Genomic DNA, 20199 nt, shown 5'->3' on the forward strand with positions numbered 1-20199 from the left:
GTTCTTCAGGCGGGCAATTGCTATTCGAACTTCTTCATGGTCGGGTAATGGAACGTCTGCTCCATCGTCATCGATTGGGGAATCGGGTTCTCCTCCTCCTGGTGTTGTGCGTTCACTGCCATTCAGCAGGCTGGAGAAGTGTTCCCTCCATAATTTAAGTATGCTCTGGGCATTAGTGACTAGATCACCTTTGGGGGTTCTACAAGAGTATGCTCCGGTCTTGAAACCTTCTGTAAGCCGCCGCATTTTTTCTTAGAATTTTCGAGCATTACCCAAATCCAGCGCACAACCCTATGCAGGGGATGTTTCGCCTTCTCACTTTAGCTCGCCTTCAAACGGATGTTCTTAGGCTACCCAGACTTGGTCAAAGACCGGAAGTAGTGAGCTGCTTGAGCCATGTGTAAAAGAATCGTTTCTGGCCACTCCCAAGTGAATGGCGATTAGAGAACTTTCCTCACTTGCGTGAACTTCTACACATGACTCCAACCAAATATTACTTGTAGATAAAAACAACCGTTAAGTTTACTCTGTTATATATATATACTATATATATGTATATATACTATATATATGTATATATACTTATATTTATTGAGAGATTATACAAATGTGTTTCCTGAATTTCCTTATAACTAACTTGTTGACTTGCTTACAAATGTAAGACTCTAAAGTTGGTGTTTTCTTCAATTATTGACTTTATTTTGCAAATTAAATAGCACTAACGTTAGATAATTTAAATAACGCACTTTTTCAGTTCGAAAAATTTTGAAGTAGCAATTCACTCGAACATATGGACAATATTGGTAAATATATTAGTACAAGTGGAATATGGTTAATGTAAAGTCAAATAAAAAAATATATATCAATTTTTTTCTTAGCGAAATCAAATTCACAAATACAAGAAACTTTTTAAAAATGTACTTTTTGTCGAAGTGAAGTTAAAAAATACCAAATTTTTCACGTGTATGCTACTTTGATCAAATTGAAAGGTGAATTTTGTCCATTTCATCTCCTTAAAAGTAATCCTCTCACGTTGCGATACACTTATGCCAACGAATTTTCCAGTCATCATAGCACTTGGAAAAATCCTCCGTCGTAATGGCCATCAGAGCCTTCTTCAATTCAGCCTTTACATCCTCAATTGAGTCAAAACGGTGTCCTCGGAGTGGTCATCTGAATTTGCTGAATAGCCAGAAGTTACACGAAGGTAAATCAGGTGAATGCGACGACTGCGCCACGATATTAGTTGAAAATGTGGCAAAATGTTCACGAATAACCAATGCAGTATGAGATGGTGCAATTCGTTGTTCAATAAATTAAGGCATAGTAAAAATCGAAGAATTCAATTTTAGAGCTTCACAAAACCACGCTTTCTCAAATACTAATAAATATTTTGACGTGTATTTACTGATTCGAAAAACATGCGAAGTATAAATTACAAATTCACCATTTGAATACAGTAGCAGTTCTGAAAATTTAAAAATGCTTCTTTTGATACAGATCATGTCATGATCATGTCAAAGGTAATGTAACTCTATTTAGGTAGATTAGGTAGATAACCATCTAACGCACTTTCACTCCCCGTTCATTACGTAGCGTTCAATAAATTATGTTCACACCCTTTCGCTGGCTAAACATTTGGCGCCACCCAAGTAGTAGCGAGTAGATAAAAAAAAAATCGAAAGTTTTTTTTCGCAAACTGAGCAAACGATATACTATATTACAATATTGCATATAAGATTACACATTAATATGTGTACCTACAAATATGCGAGTAAATCAGTGAAAATATGGTAATAGTGCCTGATAGAGGACTCACAACAGTTATAAATTCACTCATATATTAAAATACCTGACTGTGTGTTTAGTTTGAAAAATGTTTTGTTGTCGGTTAACACAAGTTTCATATTGGGAAAGGCCAAAACGTTGTTTATTCGATATTCATGAATATTTACATATGTACATATGTATGATAGTTTTGTTCATATGAAAAAGTAGCTTAAGTCGAGTGAATCGAAAAATTATGTATTGATTAGTGTTCGGTATTTATAGTTTAATAGAAAAATAGAAAAGGTTTCTGCTATAAATATTTGAATGGAATTGATGGTTGGCTTATGAATAAGAAAAAATCGCCATATTAAGGCTCTCTTTTAATTATGGTTTATAAAAACTTATATATAACTAACATTATTTATACATATTAGTGGATCCGGCCACGCTTTGCTGTGGGATTCATATAATAAACTATTCAATACAGTGAAAATTTTATTTACGAATAAAGGTAAGGTTTTGTCGGTATAAGAATCCAAGGTTTAATTTTGAATATGTTCATACAAATTAATTTCATTGGAAAAAATAACGAATTTAAGGCTTCTTTCTCAATGTCTGGTTATCAGCCATTCTGTCCAGTTAATAGAGTTGTCCGTTTATAGATTATACTCAAAAAACATCAACAATGTGCATAGATAAAGGAGATGTCCGCTTAATAGAGCATTTAATAGAGCTTTCACTGTATTTTTATAATTTTTTATTTCACTGTATATCTAGAATCGGTTTAGTAGTTTAGGACAAACAACGTGACACGTTATTTTTATATATAAAGATATATCGTTGAAAAATAATTTAAGAGATATTATACGAATAAATCATATTAAATATGAGGTATTGTTGAGCTTATTCAGCATTCAAGACCTATTTATATAACTGTTGTATACATATTTATGTATATGCTTACTTCTCTATGCAATCGATGGGCTCCAAATCCTTTTGAATTTTATTTTCACATGGTGAGGTGTTATTAACTGCAGCATCTGAAAATAATTAAAGTTTATGTAAATTATAATAGCTATTTAATTGTTGGGCAAAATACATATGTATTCTTTTTGAATATATTATTTGTAGAATATTTCATAAACGTATAAGTTTATCATTGAAGATAGGTAGGCAAATACGTGCATACATTATTGTAAAATTCTAAAAAATTATCTTTTTTGAAACTATTAAAAGCGATATTACTTCTACTGTCGGAAATTATAGTAAAATTCATGAACATGTAATAATTATTATTTTACTGTTTATTTCAGGCAGGATAAATTTTCAATCTAATCCAATGACCACTAATCTCTTGCCAACAGGCGCTACTTCGGACTAAGTAGGCAATTGTGAAGTAAAGTCCTCTCTCGACGAACAAAAACAAAATTCTATAAGTCACTCATTATTCCTGGGATAAATTTTCACTCTAATCCAATCACCCCTTGCTATCTCTTGAATCTCTTCAGCTTGCTCTTCGTTCCAAATGCGGCAACTCAGCTTGTTCGCATAAAAGGGCCTCATAATTGAACAAAATTTGGCTTAAAATTTGGGATCTTTCAATTTAAGATCTCGAAGAAAAATATGCCATCTTGTTTTATACTTCAGGCCGGGTCTTCTTGTATACTCTCAGCTACGGCTGCTACAGGGTTTGTCCGGAAAGGAATAGGACTGAGTCGATTTAAAAAAAACTTTCAAAATAGACTCCTTCTGCATCGATACAACGCTGCTTGCAGGCGTCACGGAAGGCATTCTACGGAATAGCCTTGAGAGCTGAGGTGCATGCTGCTTGGATCCCCTCTATCGTCTCAAATTGCTTGCCTTTCATCGGTCTTTTCAGCCAAGGAAACAAAAAAAGTTCGGGGGAGCCACATCTGATCTGTAGGGAGGCTGTGAGAGCGTTGGGATGCCGGTCTTGGTTGGATAGCTGTTCACAAGAATGGCGGTGAGCCGTGCCGTTATTGTGGTGCAACTTCCAATTGGCAGCCATCTTTGCGCAGACCTTGCGTATGTTCAAGTACTCCGTCATAATGTCATGAACTACAGCTTTTGATAAATTTAACATCTGGGCAATTAAATGAATTCTTAGTCGACGGTCTGAGTTCAAATCTTTGCGCACACGAGACACGTTATCGAAGTTTATCGAAATCACAGGTTTCCCAGCACGGTTTTCATCAACGACCTCTTCCCGGCCATCCAGAAAGGCCTAGTGCCACCGAAACACACCTCTTCTTGCTAAAGCATTATGTGGATAAGCCTGCTTAATCATATCGAACGTCTAAGTCGCAGATTTACCGAGCTGCTTCTTCTTCTTAATTTGCGTAGACACCACTTACGCGATTATAGCCGAGTTAACAACAGCGCGTCAGTCGTTTCTTCTTTTCGCTACGTGGCGCCAACTGGATATTCCAAGTGAAACCAGGTCCTTCTCCACTTGGTCCTTCCAACGGAGTGGAGGTCTTCCTTTTCCTCTGCTTCCCCCGGCGGGTACTGCGTCGAATACTTTCAGAGCTGGAGTGTTTTCGTCCATCCGCCAGCAGCTGTACACTCTTACAGAAGATGGTACCTTCTCTATTTAGTTCTGCAGCTCGAACTATTTTCTCCAGAAGCAGGTTAAAGAAGTCGCACGATAGGGAGTCGCCTTGTCTGAAACCTCGTTTGGTATCGAACGGCTCGGAAAGGTCCTTCCCGATCCTGACGGACCTTTTGGTGTTGCGCAACGTCAGTCTACACAGCCATATTAGTTTTGCGGGGATACCAAATTCAGACATCGTGGCAAAAAGGCTGCTTCTTTTCGTGCCGTCAAATGCAGCTTTGAAATCGACGTAGAAGTGGTGTGTGTCGATTCTCTTTTCACGGGTCTTTTCCAAGATTGAAGATGAAAGCCACACTGAAAACGTCCAATCAGTTTGTTGACGTTAGGCTTTAATCTTTCACACAATACGCTCGATATTACCTTATATGCGATGTTGAGGAGGGTTATCCCACGGTAGTTGGCGCAGATTGTGGCACACTTAAATTCCAATCGTTGGGCATGCTTTCGTTCGACCATATTTTACAAAGAAGCTGATGCATGCTCCCTATCAGTTCTTCGCTGCCTTGTTTGAATAGCTCGGCCGGCAATCCATCGGCCCCCGCCGCTTTGTTGTTCTTCAAGGGGGTAATTGCTGTTCGAACTTCTTCATGGTCGAGCAATGGAACGTCGGCTCCATCGTCGTCGATTGTTCCCTCCATAATTTAAGTATACTCTGGGCATCGGTGACTAGATTACCTTTGGGGGTTCTACAAGAGTATGCTCCGGTCTTGAAACCTTCTGTAAGCCGCCGCATTTTTTCTTAGAATTTTCGAGCAGCTTGTAAAGCTCTTCGTACTCACGCATTTCGGCCTCTTTCCTTTTCTGTCTGCAAATGCGTCTCGCTTCCCTCTTCAAATCTCAGTATCTATCCCATCCCGCACGTGTTGTGGTCGATCGTAACGTTGCGAGGTAGGCAGCCTGTTTTCTCTCCGCTGCGACACGGCACTCTTCGTCGTACCAGCTGTTCTTTTGTACTTTCCGAAAACCAATGGTTTCGGTTGTAGCTGTACGTAAGGAGTTTGAGATGCCGTCCCACAGTTCCCTTATACCGAGTTGTTGACGAGTGCTCTCAGAGAGCAGGAGTGCAAGCCGAGTAGCAAATCGTTCGGCTGTCTGTTGTGATTGCAGCTTCCCGATGTCGAACCTTCCTTGTGTTTGTTGGCGTGCGTTTTTTGCATCTTGGCTGCAACAAGATAGTAGTCCGAGTCGATGTTAGGGCCTCGGAGCGCACGTACATCTACCGAGTTTACCACAGAATTTAATCGCGTACCTCTCCTCTAACGGGCTTGCTCCACTCACAGAAACACGTCGCGCGAAAATGTTTGTCCTGACTCTCCAAGTGCTCGGAGACAACTGATCAGACGCTCATTCGTTAGCTATGAACGCTCTCTACCGAATCCACAATACAGTCGCGGCGGATTTGAAATCCGGATGACTGTCTGTGCGTCCGCCCGTTTGTAACGCGAGTAAAGTGTAAAGCGTGATTTGAGTAAAAATTGAAATATTGCAATGTAATGCAATGATCAAATTGTTACACCTCTTCCTTGGCAAAAAAAGGAAGAACGAGTTCGTAGATAGTCGTAATGGAACCACCGCCACGCCCACAAACGTCATAAATCGAAAACCTATAATTTGCTATACCTACATAAGTCGAAAATTAAGATACAAAACTGTTTTTTGGTACAACGAATTGCAAAAATCTTTGATTTGAAATTTTTTAAAAGTGAGCGTGGTCCCGCCTCCTAATAGATTTAATGCTTATATCTCCCAAACCATTCAAGCTATATCGTAACACAAATCATTTGGACAGCTTTTGCGACAACGTGACAATAGGTGTAATCGGATGGTAACCACGCCCTCTCCCCACGTAAACTGCATTATTTTCACATCTCCAAGTTACAAGTATTGCCTTTGTTTGTTTTTTGCAGAAAATATTTTAACCATTTTGTGAATTTACATATGTATATATAATAAGGCAATAATAATAACTACTCCTACTGTTGCTTTATCTTCGGATATGTTGTGTACCATTTCTTTTTATTTTGAATTTTAAGTTCCTCCATGCCTTAAATATAAAGATACATAAATGTTAAAACCCTTAGATAGATATAGATATGTATAAAAATATATTTTTACAAATTTTATTTATTTTATGTTAATTATCTACGTCCAAGCATGCACCTATGTATTTTATTAAGGTTTTTCGAAATATCCCTTCAAAAAATATTAAAATTAAATGGTTTATCCCCTTTCTTAACCCTTTGACACACTCAGGATTTTTTTAAATTCTGACACTAAAACACGAATTTATTTTCTATAAATGACGAAAACGTCGACAGGAATGCCAAATAGTCATTCTTATTTCGTTTTAAAACGACAACGGGAATAGAGCCGCAAAAATAGATAAAATTCATTCATGATTTTGTCGAATAATGAATGTTGAATTCATTCGCAACATTTTTTAACCCATTCAGGACCAATGTGACGTAGACGTCACGACAGCATAGCCCTTCTTTATTTGCCGTAAAAAAAATGGCTAATGCTAATTAAATTTAAAATGCAACATAATCTCTTCTTAAGCGGTACGATCAAGTTTGCGTCAGTTGCAGTTAAGTTTTGCTTGTGAATAGATACTTTGGCGTTAGTTTGGTTTTGTGTGTATATCGAAAACAAGAAAAATGTCGAGAAGGGCAAAGGCCAAAAAGTAAGTATATATATATTTTTTACTTGCGTGCAACTAAAAAAAAAATAATGTATGTAGTATTACTAAAAAATATGTGTAGACAAATAGTGCGAAATAAAAACTTACAAGTTATTATGTTTTACTAGTGTCTGGTTAAGTTTTTTATTGGTGTGACGTACACGTTACGTTGGTCCAAATACCCTGGTAGTACATATATTGATTTGTTTATATTATTAGATACTTCGAAAATACGGATGAAATGCTAGATTACCTAGAGAGTTTACAGAGTGACGATGAAGATATTGATAAAGTGTACCTAGAGCCGCCCGATGAAGGTCAGGTGTCCGATGAAGATCCAGGTGAAGAAGACTGCGGCGGCACCATCGAAAATTTAAGCAAGAAGCAGTTGCAAGCGCCATGTGAATTAGTGTGTACTACCAACGACGATGACATACCTGTAGATGATGCACTAAACTACACGGATGACGATATTGCCAATTTATTTATTTTATTTATTTATAATAATTCATATAACAAAAAGAGTTTTATTATATAAATACATAAACGCAGCACTGGCTACGAGGCCTTCAGCCGTCTTGTAATTATAACTAGGTGAAAAATTCTAATTGCTAAGGGTTAATAAAGATGTAAGTTGCTTAAATATATTTTAACAAATCGTTGGTTTTTAAGAATCTATATACAATCATCACGTTTTTTTCTGAAGGTTCACTTAGTAGTTTTATGAGATCAATGTTGCCAGAATTGTGGGCTGTTGGGTGAAGCATCGGACAGAGTGTGAGTAAGTGTTTGATAATAGCGGTGTCATCGCAAAGGGGGCAAATGGATGGGCTTTTACCCGATAGTAAGTGGGCGTGTGTTATGATAGTGTGTCCAATCCTTAATCGAGTATATGTCTTCATTGCGCTAGTTGGAACTGTTGACGAGTAGATTATACGATTTCTGGCTGGGTTTATGACCGCGTAGTGATGTTTAAATGTTTTCCATTCGCTTGCGTTTTTTTGATGCCTTTTGTGCTTAATAAGGATAAGAATGTCTTGCTTGGATGAGACGTAGTATGTTAAGGCAGGAGTCCTGGCTACATTTTTCGCAGCGAGGTCTGCAAAGTGGTTGCCTGTAATACCAGCATGGCCAGGGATCCACATTACTTGGATTTTCTGAGGGGCACCAATGACCGCGTTTCTGATAACTTCTATTATGGGATTGCGATTGGAAGGAGACGTTATTGCAGACATACACGATTTGCTGTCTGTACAGATGAGGAACTTTCCTTTAGTCTTTGCCAATTTAATTGAAGATGTTTTTCAAAATTCGTTTCAAAACATTGGAACAAATTTATTGACAGAACCTCCATCTTCCTCAATTCAAAGACCACCAGAAATTCTGAAGTAAGAACCAACTATGCGTACGTCTAACAAAACTCCTGATCAAAACCTTTTTTCCCTGAGCCAAATTACACAGATTGTAGCGGGCTTTTTCCACATCAGCAATTTGAAAAGTTTGTTGATGATGAGGTCCTACAGATTTTATATGATGAATCCAATGCTTACTCGGTTCAAGTAGAAGGTCAAAATCCCAACATTACCATATATAAGATGAAGGTGTTTATTGGTATTATGATTGTCACTGGGTATACATCTCGACCAAAAAAAAGTGACTACTGGTGCGAAGATTCAGATATGCTGTGCTCTATGGTTAGCGAAAGCATGCGACGCAATAGGTTCGAAATCATTTTTCGTTATATGCACTTCAAAGATAACAGCTTGGAAGATCGGGGGGGACAAAATTTGGAAAATCCGTCCAATTACTGATGCAGTGAAAAAGCAAGTCTACGGTAAAGTATTACGGTCGACACGGTTGTAAGCAGTTTATTAGGGAGATGTGGTGTCTCAATACGCCCCAAAGATACCTTGTAAATTTTGAGATGTACCAAGGCATTAATCCACGTATAGCAGAAGAATATCCGAAAATGTACGGAAAGAACCATGCGCCATTGTTTTCCGTGCTTGATGATCTAAATGACGAAAAAAGGCAATTACCCCATTGCATATATATTGAAAATTTATCTACTTCAGTTTGAAAGAGCGGGGCTACGATGGCACTGGAACGATGCGAGAAATTATGATTCCCAGGTCTTGCCCTTTGCCTCATAAAAAGGCTCTAAAAAAGAAACAAAGTGGACACATAGAGAGCAAAAACTGGAAGGTGCAAAAATATACATAACCAAATGGACTGGCAACTCTGTTGTTACTGTAGTTTCAACGATTTACGGAAAAATCATGTGTACGAGGTCTGTCGATATTCATGAGAACAACGCCGAAAAATCGACGTCCCACGGCCATATGCGGTAGCCATGTACAATGCTTCAATGGGAGGTACAGATCGAATGGATCAGAACGTAAATGCTTACAGAATTGCCACTAGGGGTAAAAATGGTGGTAGTCTATATTTACGTGGCTTATAGACGTTTCAATTCAAAATGCTTGGATTCTGCATCGGAAAAGCGGTTCAGGCATGACCCAAATTGATTTTCGTCGAGCAATTTCCAGACACTATTGTGGTAGTCTTGGCATTAGAAAGCCACCTGGAGGTTTTCGAAGACCGAAAAGTGAAGCTGAATGTGCGAACGAAAGATACGATGGCATCGATCACTTTGTGGAGGTAGCTCCTTGTAATCAACGTCGACGTTGCCAAGGTCATAATTGCAATACAGTGTGCATAACGATGTGTGGAAAATGCAATGTGGGCCTGTGTACTAAATGCTTCAAACGCTATCATTTTATAAATATTAACTAATCTTTTTTACTCTTCCTTACTTTATCTCGAAATATGAATGTTCCTTTTTATTTTAAGTGAAATGTAAAATACAAAATAAAAAAGTATGAGGACCAACGTGACGTATACGTCACAGGCTCCTGGCACGCCCCCTGTGAACATTTAGATTTTTTCTTTTCGGATTTTAATTTAGCAGCTCAAAATTAGTATTTCAATATTTTACGTAAATTTTAAGCGTTCTGTCCTTAATGGGTTAATATAAAGTTATGCCACCGAAGGTATTTTCCCAGCTTTGATCCTTGCAAGTTGCGAGGATATAAAATGTCCTTTAGTTCAGTGAATTAAAAGACAGTGGCTACGCTAGCTAGATCATGTCGTCCGAATTGACGAAAACACTTCTTATTCTTTATTGGCGTAGACACCGCTTACGCGATTATAGCCGAGTTAACAACGGGCTAAAAACTCATAAGCGGTGTCACCCCAGTAAAGAAGAAGTCGTATTGTGGTGATTGTTTTACATATTTTTGTGTGGAAAAATCGCATCCTAAAAAACTTAATACTTAGTTTATTTTTGTTTACCGCACTATTGATCGGATTTCTCAAATATATAGTAGATGACAGAAAAAAGAGAAATTGGTAGCACTGGTAGGTCAACGCCGATGAAAGTATCTTTTTTTACTGATGAAAAACTTACTCGGTTGATGAAGTTTTTATAAGTACAACAATAAATCTACGCAATAATTTCCAAAGATGCCAAAAATATTGTTATTGCGTTATCTACTATAAATATAAGTATGTGTCTATTACAATAAATATGTAACTTACGGTCTTTGTACATTTTACTTCCTTCTAGGAATGAATAAAAGGACATATACATATTTATGTTTAAATAATTTGGATAAGATTTTATTTGCAAATACGTATGTATTTAATACATATATGTATGTGCAAATAAAAATATCTTAATGTTTAAATAATATTTTCTAATGCTGATATTGTAAGTGCTGCGGCACCTGGTTCTTTCACTTTTTGAAATCCTGAAAATAAGTGAAATTATTATATGTATATGCAACAAATTTAATATATTGGCAAAATTACTCACTTTTCTTGGTTGTCCATTTTTTTATTTTGACTTGTTTGTTTTTTAAAACAGCTGGTTCATAGCAAAGTGTTTTTCTTCATGTGGTCAGTTTTATGTGTTTTTTTCTTGTGAGGTTTGAGCAAGAATAACCTCATAAAATAAACCTCACAACAAACCTCACAAAATTTTTCTTCACAAATCAGTTGTGAGGTTTTCTCAGAATAGGGCAGTTAATATAACTTATTAAGTGTGAATTCCCCTTGAATATCAAAATAATGTTTGTATTTTCTTGTGTGCAGTACGTATGTAGTACATACTATATATTTCGCTAGACTAGATCTAGTAAAGAGGAACACTCAATTTATATTCATAATTGAATTACACTTAAAAAATTAAGAGACATTAATGTGATTTGCTTTCTGCAAAAAAGCATTACATTCTTAAACGGAAATTGAATCGAGGTTAATCAATTGTCGCTCTTTGCTCTTAAAACACAATGCAACGACCAATTATACGTACATACATATGTACATATATGAATGAATTGCAGCGACTATGTGTTATAACAAAGGGAGTACAAAAACACCGGTGAAATAAAACAACGAATGACAATATGGCCATACATTAATTGTAATTGAATTACAATTCGCGGACAAGCCCATGCAAGTGAATGACACGAGCACAGAAAACGCTGGTCAGAAGCTTTTCAATATGAGTCCAGTATTCTCGCAAATAATATTAAACGTTCGAAAACTCAGTAAATAAAATGGGCAATAGTATTATGATTCTTTCTTAGTGAAAAATTTTGTTTCACTTCAAAAAACGTTTACAAAACATTAACTTTTGTTTTATAAAAATTCGTATAATTAATTTTAAGTCTTAAGTTTTAAAAATACAAAACACAAAAAAAAAATATGTACGTCCATTTGTCTTTTGAACAAAAAAAGCTAAGCTAAAATTAAGCTAAATTATGCAAAACAAAACGTGGCAACATTGAAGAGTCGTCGTTTTTGAACCATCCCCTCACATGTTCGTCGCAAACTCATCTTCTGGCACAGACGGAAAAATGCGGTGATGGTAGTAAAAGGCGGGATCGCAACTCAATCTCGCAGGTTTGCCTCTGTAAAACACACGCGCTCGCCATGGGTCACAGCTTTTCATGTAACGTAAACCAAGGATTCTCCCTCCCGGTTTGTTACTACTTACAAATCGGCACATCCTTTGGGTCAATCGAAGCGTTACTTTCCTGTCTTACGGTAAAAATGGTCTGGTCTGGTCTAGTCATTGTCTTTATTTTTGTATTTCAATATACATATATATTTGATAGCCTGGACCGCGCTGCAGAATTCCACATTTACGTGAGCGTTAAAAACTTTGCAAAGCACCAGTGAATATTGAACCACCCAGCTTTTGTCTAGGGATACGTTTTCCGCGTTGGTCTCAGATTAATTTTAACAATAGGTCGCCTTCCTGGGACGTCTCGTATTTTAAGAGCGCGTATGGATATTTCTTGGGATATTTTATTTCCGTTATGCAAAGGGACCGTATGGTTTAGTACGCCGTCAGTTTTTTTTTCTTCGTCGTTCTCTTTTAGTCAGACTAATAAAATAATATGCGGCAGCCCGCGTTTTTGCCACTCAATAGAGTCTATAAAACACTGTACTGTTACCGAACACCTGATCTTTTTTGGTTTTAAGCGGCCATAAAATCGAGTATGATTATGCATTTTGAGTATACTCTTGCAAATAGAAAAAATTTTAATAGCAATTACCCGTCTGAAGAAGAAAAAGCGACGGGAGCCGATGGATTGCCAGCCGAGCTATTCAAATACGACGGCGAAGAACTGTTTGAAGAATATGGTCGGATGAAAGCATGCCCAACGATTGGAAATTAAGTGTGCTCTGCCCGATCCACAAAAGGAAGGACCCCACAATCTGCACCAACTTCCGCGGGATAATCCTCCTCAACATCGAGGGTACTGTGTGAAAGATCAAAGTTCACCGTCAAAAAACTGATTGGACCTTATGAGTGTGGCTTTAGACCTGGAAAATCAACAACTGATCAGATATTCATAATGCGTCAAATTTTGGAAAAGACCCGTGAAAGGAGAAACGACACACACCACCTCTTCATCAATTTCAAAGCTGCTTTCGACAGCACGAAAAGGAGCTGCCTTTATGTCGCTATGTCTGAATTTGGTATTACCGCAAAACTAATACGAATGTGTATGCTGACGTTGAACAATACCAAAAGCTCATTCAGGAACGGGAAGGACCCCTCCAAGCCGTTTGATACACAATGAGGTTTCAGACAAGGCAACTCCCTATAGTGCGACTTTTTCAATCTACTCCTGGAGAATATAATTCGAGCTGCAGAGATATGCAATAGCAGAAGACGAGAATAGTATAAAGCATAGTATTATTAAATAATATCCTATAATTTTATAACACTCAGTACCAATTTTTAACCATAACATTTTCCTTTTTTAATAAACATCGATTACAATGCTTTTCTATGTCAGTACGCTAGGTTTTACCTAAACGAGGAATACGCGTAAGTAAATTATTAATGAGTTTACATCTACTGGCTTTTTAAATTTACTGCAGTTCGAGTTTGTTTATGAATATAAATGAATTTGAATTTATTCATAAATATTGTATAAAGTATGTTTATACATACTATATATCAAATTCTAATTTTAGTTCCACTATTTTTATTAGAAAATATAGAAAAGTTTTCCACACAGTTTCAACTCAAACTTAACCACATAACTCAAGCCAAGAAAAAAATTTAGATAAAACTGAAAAAAATCTTAAGCCATTGCTTTGATTGTTTTTCAACAGATTTGTTTAAGTATGTGTAATAATCGATATGTGATATAATCGATATCTAAGGTTATAAAAATGTGTCTTGTGTTACATACATGTCCTATATACACATAACCATTCTACAAGGTGCGTTCCAAAGAAAACAGGAAAAAAACAAACAAATGAATTTTTCGGCAAAATCAATTTATTTTATTCAAAATAGTATCCTTCTGCTTCAATACAGCTTTTTGCACGGTCCAAAAGCATGTCGAACGAGTGTTTTAGCTCGTTGGCCGGTATGGCCGCCAGTATGCCGATACAAGCCTTTGAACGGCCTCTACGTCTGCATAACGCTTTCCTTTTATGGGCAAATGCATTTTTCCGAAAAGGAAGAAGTCGCATGGTGCCATATGAGGTGAATACGGGGAGTGGTTAACGGTTAAAAAGTTTATTTTTGGTCAAATAATCGGTCACAATGATGTCGTTCGAATGTTGGATTCTGAGCAATTTTTGGTCGTCAGTCAATTTGTGCGGAACAAACTGTCCACACACCTTTCGTAAGCCCAAATGTTGGGTGAAAATGCGATAAATCGATGTTTTGGAGATGTTCAATTCATTTCCATGAATTTCATTGATGATTTCGGCTGATTTTTGATAAATTCACGTTCGATAGAATTTCCGGTGATCACGGATTTTGATTGGCCCACATGTTGATCGTCATTTATGTCCTCACAACCACTTTGAAAACATTGAAACCACTCGTGCACTCTGAAACGTTTCGGTAAAAGTTTTACCAATTTTAAAACAAAATGTAATGTTAGCTCTTTGTTCGAAGCTCATTTTCGCACCGACAACACAAACGTCCTGACACTTAAAACGCAATAACTTCACTTCCAATCAATGAAATGTCATGAAATTCTCACTGGAGAATCGATAAAGATAGCAGATTCTATCGCACCAGTCGACATATAGATGGCAAAGATTCAAAAAGTCCTGTTTACTTTGGAATCGATGAAGATAGCAGATTCTATCGCACCAGTCGACATATAGATGGCAAAGATTCAAAAAGTCCTGTTTACTTTGGAACGCACTTTGTAGATATTAAAATAAACTGAAAGGCTTTTTCAACATCTGAACAATGCCAATACGTTGCTACAGAGTACAATAGTTTTGTTACTTAACGGTTCTACGTATCACCTAAATCTAATCGAGATAGATATAGGGTTATATAAATGATCAGGATGAAGAGGCGACTTAAAATCCGAGTGACTGTCTGTCTGTCGGTTCGTCCGTCCATGCAAGCTGTTGAGCAAAAATTGAGATACCTTTATGAAACTTGGTCTGCGCGTTCCTTAGTGAATAAAAACTACGTGTTCGCAGATGGGCGTAATCGGACCATTTCCACGCCCACAAAACGACATTAGTCGAAGTGCCGTAAGTAAGCATAAAATTACAATATAAAACTCTAATTTTGTACAGGGGATCGCAGTAGCAAGAAGCACCGGTGGCCAAATATTTTTGAAAAAGTGGCACGGCCGTGTAAAATGTTCAAGGTACATGTCACATAAACCAATGATTTCACAACAACCAAATTTGCCCAAGACAAATATTATAAGAACTCCTAACAACAGATTAGAAATGGATGAAATCGGTTGGTAACGCCTCTTACTCCCCATAAAACGGTACTGTTAAAAACTACTAAGAGCGCAATAAATCAGTAATTAAATACGACAAATACGTTAAATTTTACACCCGAAATGTAATAACATGTCTTTATTAGAGCTGGTGTGAAATTAGGACGATGGGCGTGGCAGCCCCCACTTTCTGGGGAAATCACTCAACTCGGGACCCGTTCGACCGACTTCTATGAAATTTACTACGTGGAATTCTTCTTATATTTCTATGTCAAAATTCAAAAATGGACGAAATCCTACTATAACACGCCTACTTCTCATACAGCAGAATTTTTAATTCCATTTGATTTTTCATTTTCCAATACACAAATCAAGAAGCAACTGATATAACCGGATAAATGTTTGCACTAATAATTCCTGTTAAGTACGCAACTTTGTGATTAAAAGTTGTCCAAATCCAATCAAAAACAAACCCCTAGGTACCGAATATGTGGACCCCAGTATCTGTAGTTGACTTTTGACCGAAAATATCAGTCAATTTATGGGATATACAATTGAGATTCAGAAAGAATCCTTTCCTGATAATAGTATCTTTGCGTATGAAAAATAGATTGAATCGGGAGCAATGTCAAGTTTTCGTCCAATTTTATCAATTAGGTACAAAGGAACACTGTTATGAATACACGCTTTTTCACTTTCATTGAGGTAACTTACATTTGGCCGATAAGTGCGGTATAAATTCATTCGGAAGTTCGAAAATCTTTGTTAAGGTATATGGGAGCTTAAGTATTGTAAGGAAGTATTGACCCGTTTAAACCCATTTTTGGCACACAGACAAACCATTGTCAGGAAGGGATTATCACTGAAGTTCAATTATGTATCTCACACATGGACCGATATTTACGGTAAAAATTATAGGTAATGGGTCCAAATATTCTTTGCCTAAGGGCTTGAACACTTTTGGTTGGAACAAATTTTGGCAGCTTCCGATAGATGTAATTTCTTCCACATCATCAAATTTTACCCAGGTTCGTATAACGCCCTCTCATGCCATCTCGGTTATAAAATTTTATGGAGAATTTAGTTATTTGTTTATCGCGTTTTTAGTAGGTTTTAATAGCTTTATTGGTTTAGGACACATTAAACATTTTAGAGGGTGGTGCCACGACCATTTTTTCAAATTTTTTAGATCACAGATGCCATTTACTAATGTGATCCCCTGAGCCAGTTCTATAACTTAAGTATTTAGTGCTTACTTATGGCATTTTATATGTTTTCGCCTATCGCGGATTTCAACTCTTCTCGTCATCCTGATCATTTATATATCTATGTCGTTTAGTTTTAGATGATACAAACTACCGTTAGGTGAACAAAACAATTATAATTTGTAGCAACATGTTGCAAGAGTATCAAAGTGGGTAATTAAAAGCACATAATATTGGATAGGTATAAGAAACCTAACTTAGGTGTTGTCAAATTTGATTACTTTTTAACATCTTTGTAAATGTCTAATTCGACATATCAACCTTTGCATATCATATTTTGCCTCTCATTTCGGTACATTTGCATTCTTCTTTGTATTCCCCTCATTAACAACTGGATCAAATGTATACACATAAACATACATACTATACATACATATGTATCTTTAAATAGTTTATAAGTGAGTGCGCTCAACCTATTTATTTTAAATTGTGCAACAATTTGGAGAACTTTCTCTTTTCACTGCATACCCACAAATACTATATACATACATACATATGTATAGATACTTATAGTATATATAAGTGGGTACGTTTGTACATACATACATGTATATACATAGGATTGTGTATTCAGATTTAAATGCAAGATTCACTTAGTAGTACTGAGCTTAAAATGTACAGGGCTGTGCCTATATATTCGTACATTAAATGTAAACAATACATTATACTATATATGTACATACATTATGTACATAGACCAATTTTACTGTGCGATTCTGTACTGTGATACAGTCTCCAGTCTCTAAATTTGAGATTTTGAGTTAGAGACAATTTTTGAGACTTGAGACGATTCTGCTATTAAGTGACATTCACAAAATCTATTACATTTCATTATTCAGAGATGTTTTTACACTTGAATGAAAGTAAATATGTCGATAACAAATATTAAATTTTCTATAACATAGTCAAAAAACATAATCTATATACATAAGAGAAAGTGACGTTAAAGACTACGCTTATAACTGGAGAACGCCTGGACCGATTTCGGTGATTACCATCAATTCGGACAGGTATCCGCCCAAACAAGGAGAATACTTAAGAAAATTCTGGAAAATTTTCCGAAAAAAAAATATGAAGAAAATAAATTTCCAAATACGATTTTAAAAAGGAAATAAAAACGAACATGATTTTAAATGCTGGCGCATAACTCAAAAACGCCTGGACCAATTTTGCCAGTTCTTTTTTTTTAAATGTTCTTTGGGCTCAAGGATGGTTTTTATGGCGAAAAAAATTCAAGTAATTGCCGGAAAACCCCTAAAAAGAGCCCTTTTCTTTTTCCCATACACACGAATGAATGCTGTTAGTAACGCTAATGCTCGAGAACAGCTGAATCAATTTTGATGAAATTTTCAGAGGTTGTTCGCTGTGGATCGAGGAAAGTTTAGAAATAAAAAAACCGTATGCTTTTCGTGAGGAAAAGTCGGAAAGTTGGACAATTCCAAAAAAATAACTTTTTTCATACAAAAATTTTTTTTCAACTTTTTTCCTTTTGTTTTTCAATTGTCAAATTTGTCGTTTGCTTTCTTTATTCCGGTTATTCAAAAAAAAAATATTGAAATTTATTTCGTGAAAACGTTATGTGTGTTTCACACAAAGTGCTCAATTACAGATTGAAATTTGTTACGATGCCACGAAGAGGTCGCGTTCGTTTTGGCATCAACATAAGTATGTATGTATATTAACAGCTCATGGCACATGACCGAGTATTCCCAGGATGCGATGACATACGAATGAAATTATGGATCGCGGGCAATCAGCAAGCGATCGTCACGATGTCAGAGGACAACTTTTCAAACAACAGTTGCGATGTTTTGTAAACTTTATTTTAAAGCAACGTATATGTGGTGCTGTTAGATGCTGGATGTACTCTGTTGAGTGGCAAAAGAGAGGTTTGCCGCACGCACATATTCTTCTTTGGATGGTGGATGGTGGTTACACCAAATCAAATTGATGAAATCATTTCTGCGGTAATTCCTGATCCAGAGATAGAAGCAGAATTATACGAAACCAATATGGTTCATGTACCTTACGGACATCACAATACCACTTCGGTTTGTATGTCTGACAATAAATGTACGAAACACTATCCAGGTGCTTTTCTTTCGGAAACACAAACTAGAAATGATGGATATCCAATGTATCAGCGTCGCTCACCAGATGTCAATGGTAGAACATTTAGCATTCAATTTAGAGGCGTTAATATCGAAGTTAACAACACATCGAAGTCGACAACATATGGATCGTACCATATTCGGCACTGTTGTCTAATTCACATTCAAAAGTCATGTCAATGTTGCGTATTGCAGTTTGGTGTAATCGATAAAATACGTTTGTAAATACGTCACCAAAGGAAGCAACATGGCGGTTACTGATCTTGAACGATACGGTCGATACGTAAACTGCAATAACTGCGCTTTGTATGATATTTACTTTTGCGATTCATGAACGTTTTCCGACTGTTGTGCGTCTCGCAGTTAATTTGGAGAATGACCAAATAGTATATTTCAGCACAGAGAATACAGAACAGACAGAGAAAACACCCCCAGCAACAAAATTAACATTTATGAGTTTTTTCTCAACTTTCGTCAGTGAACCGTTTGCGAGAACTTGCTCTATTCGGAAATATCTTGATATTATACATACAATTACAATTACAATTGCTGGAACATGATAATCACTGGAATGAAGTTCGCACACTTTTCGCGATGATCAGCCATCAAATTAGCGTCAATTATGGAATACGAACAAAAATGACATTGCCGAAGACATTTTACATCGTATTCGCTAAGAATTGGAAATGGGTAAATTCCGGTTGATACTTCCGGTGGTTTGATATCAATTCCATCTTCCCTTTACCAATTCACCAAAGATGAACTCATCACGAATATTCGGACATTGGACAAATTATCGTAACTAAAATTCCTTAAGTGCACGCGCAATGTCAGCTGCCAAAAATACCGATGTTGTTGACTTAAACTGGAAGATTTAAAGTCAAATTCCGGGAGACTTGCGCTCATACAAATCGATCAATCGTCTTGACAATGAAGACGACGCCGTGAATTATCCAGTGGAATTTCCAAATTCTTTGGACAGGCTTGGTATGCCACCGCATCATTTGCGTCTCAAAATTGGATCTGTCGTTATTATGTTTCGCAATCTTCATGCGCCGAAACTGTGTAATGGAACCTGACTGATTGTGACGCAGCTATCGAATACAAAGGATGCTTAATTCTACGAATTCCTCTGAGTTCTAACGATTTGCCATTTCAGTTCAAACGTCTTCAGTTTCCAGTAAAAATTGCATTTGAGACACAAGGATAGTCGCATAGTGTATGGTATGGTTTTTCACTCGGGCAGATATATGTACGTGGCCTGCTCACGAGTTGGAAAATCATCTTTTCTATAGTACACCGGAACAGAAACCAAAAAATGTTGTTTATCAAGCTGCGATGCATTGAAAAAAAGTGAAATGATAAATTCAACTTTTTCATTTCTAAACACATAATTTCACGCAGGACAACGACTGCGGGGTCAGCTAGTTATCAATAAAAA

At 36.7% G+C, this 20199-nt stretch overlaps 1 protein-coding gene across 6 annotated transcripts in view; it reads right to left on the reverse strand.

The window, feature by feature from the left end:
* LOC120773793 (tight junction protein ZO-1) overlaps positions 1–20199 on the reverse strand; it is a 74717-nt gene that overhangs the window by 46589 nt on the left and 7929 nt on the right. For all 6 annotated transcript variants that reach the window (XM_040102911.1, XM_040102903.1, XM_040102894.1 and 3 more), the window contains exon 2: positions 2735–2810. In XM_040102911.1, the coding sequence (XP_039958845.1) occupies positions 2735–2810 (76 nt within the window). The remainder of the gene's footprint in view (positions 1–2734; positions 2811–20199) is intronic.

The sequence above is a fragment of the Bactrocera tryoni genome, chromosome 1 (genome assembly GCF_016617805.1).
Source record: "Bactrocera tryoni isolate S06 chromosome 1, CSIRO_BtryS06_freeze2, whole genome shotgun sequence".
NCBI classification, from domain to species: Eukaryota; Metazoa; Arthropoda; class Insecta; order Diptera; family Tephritidae; genus Bactrocera; species Bactrocera tryoni.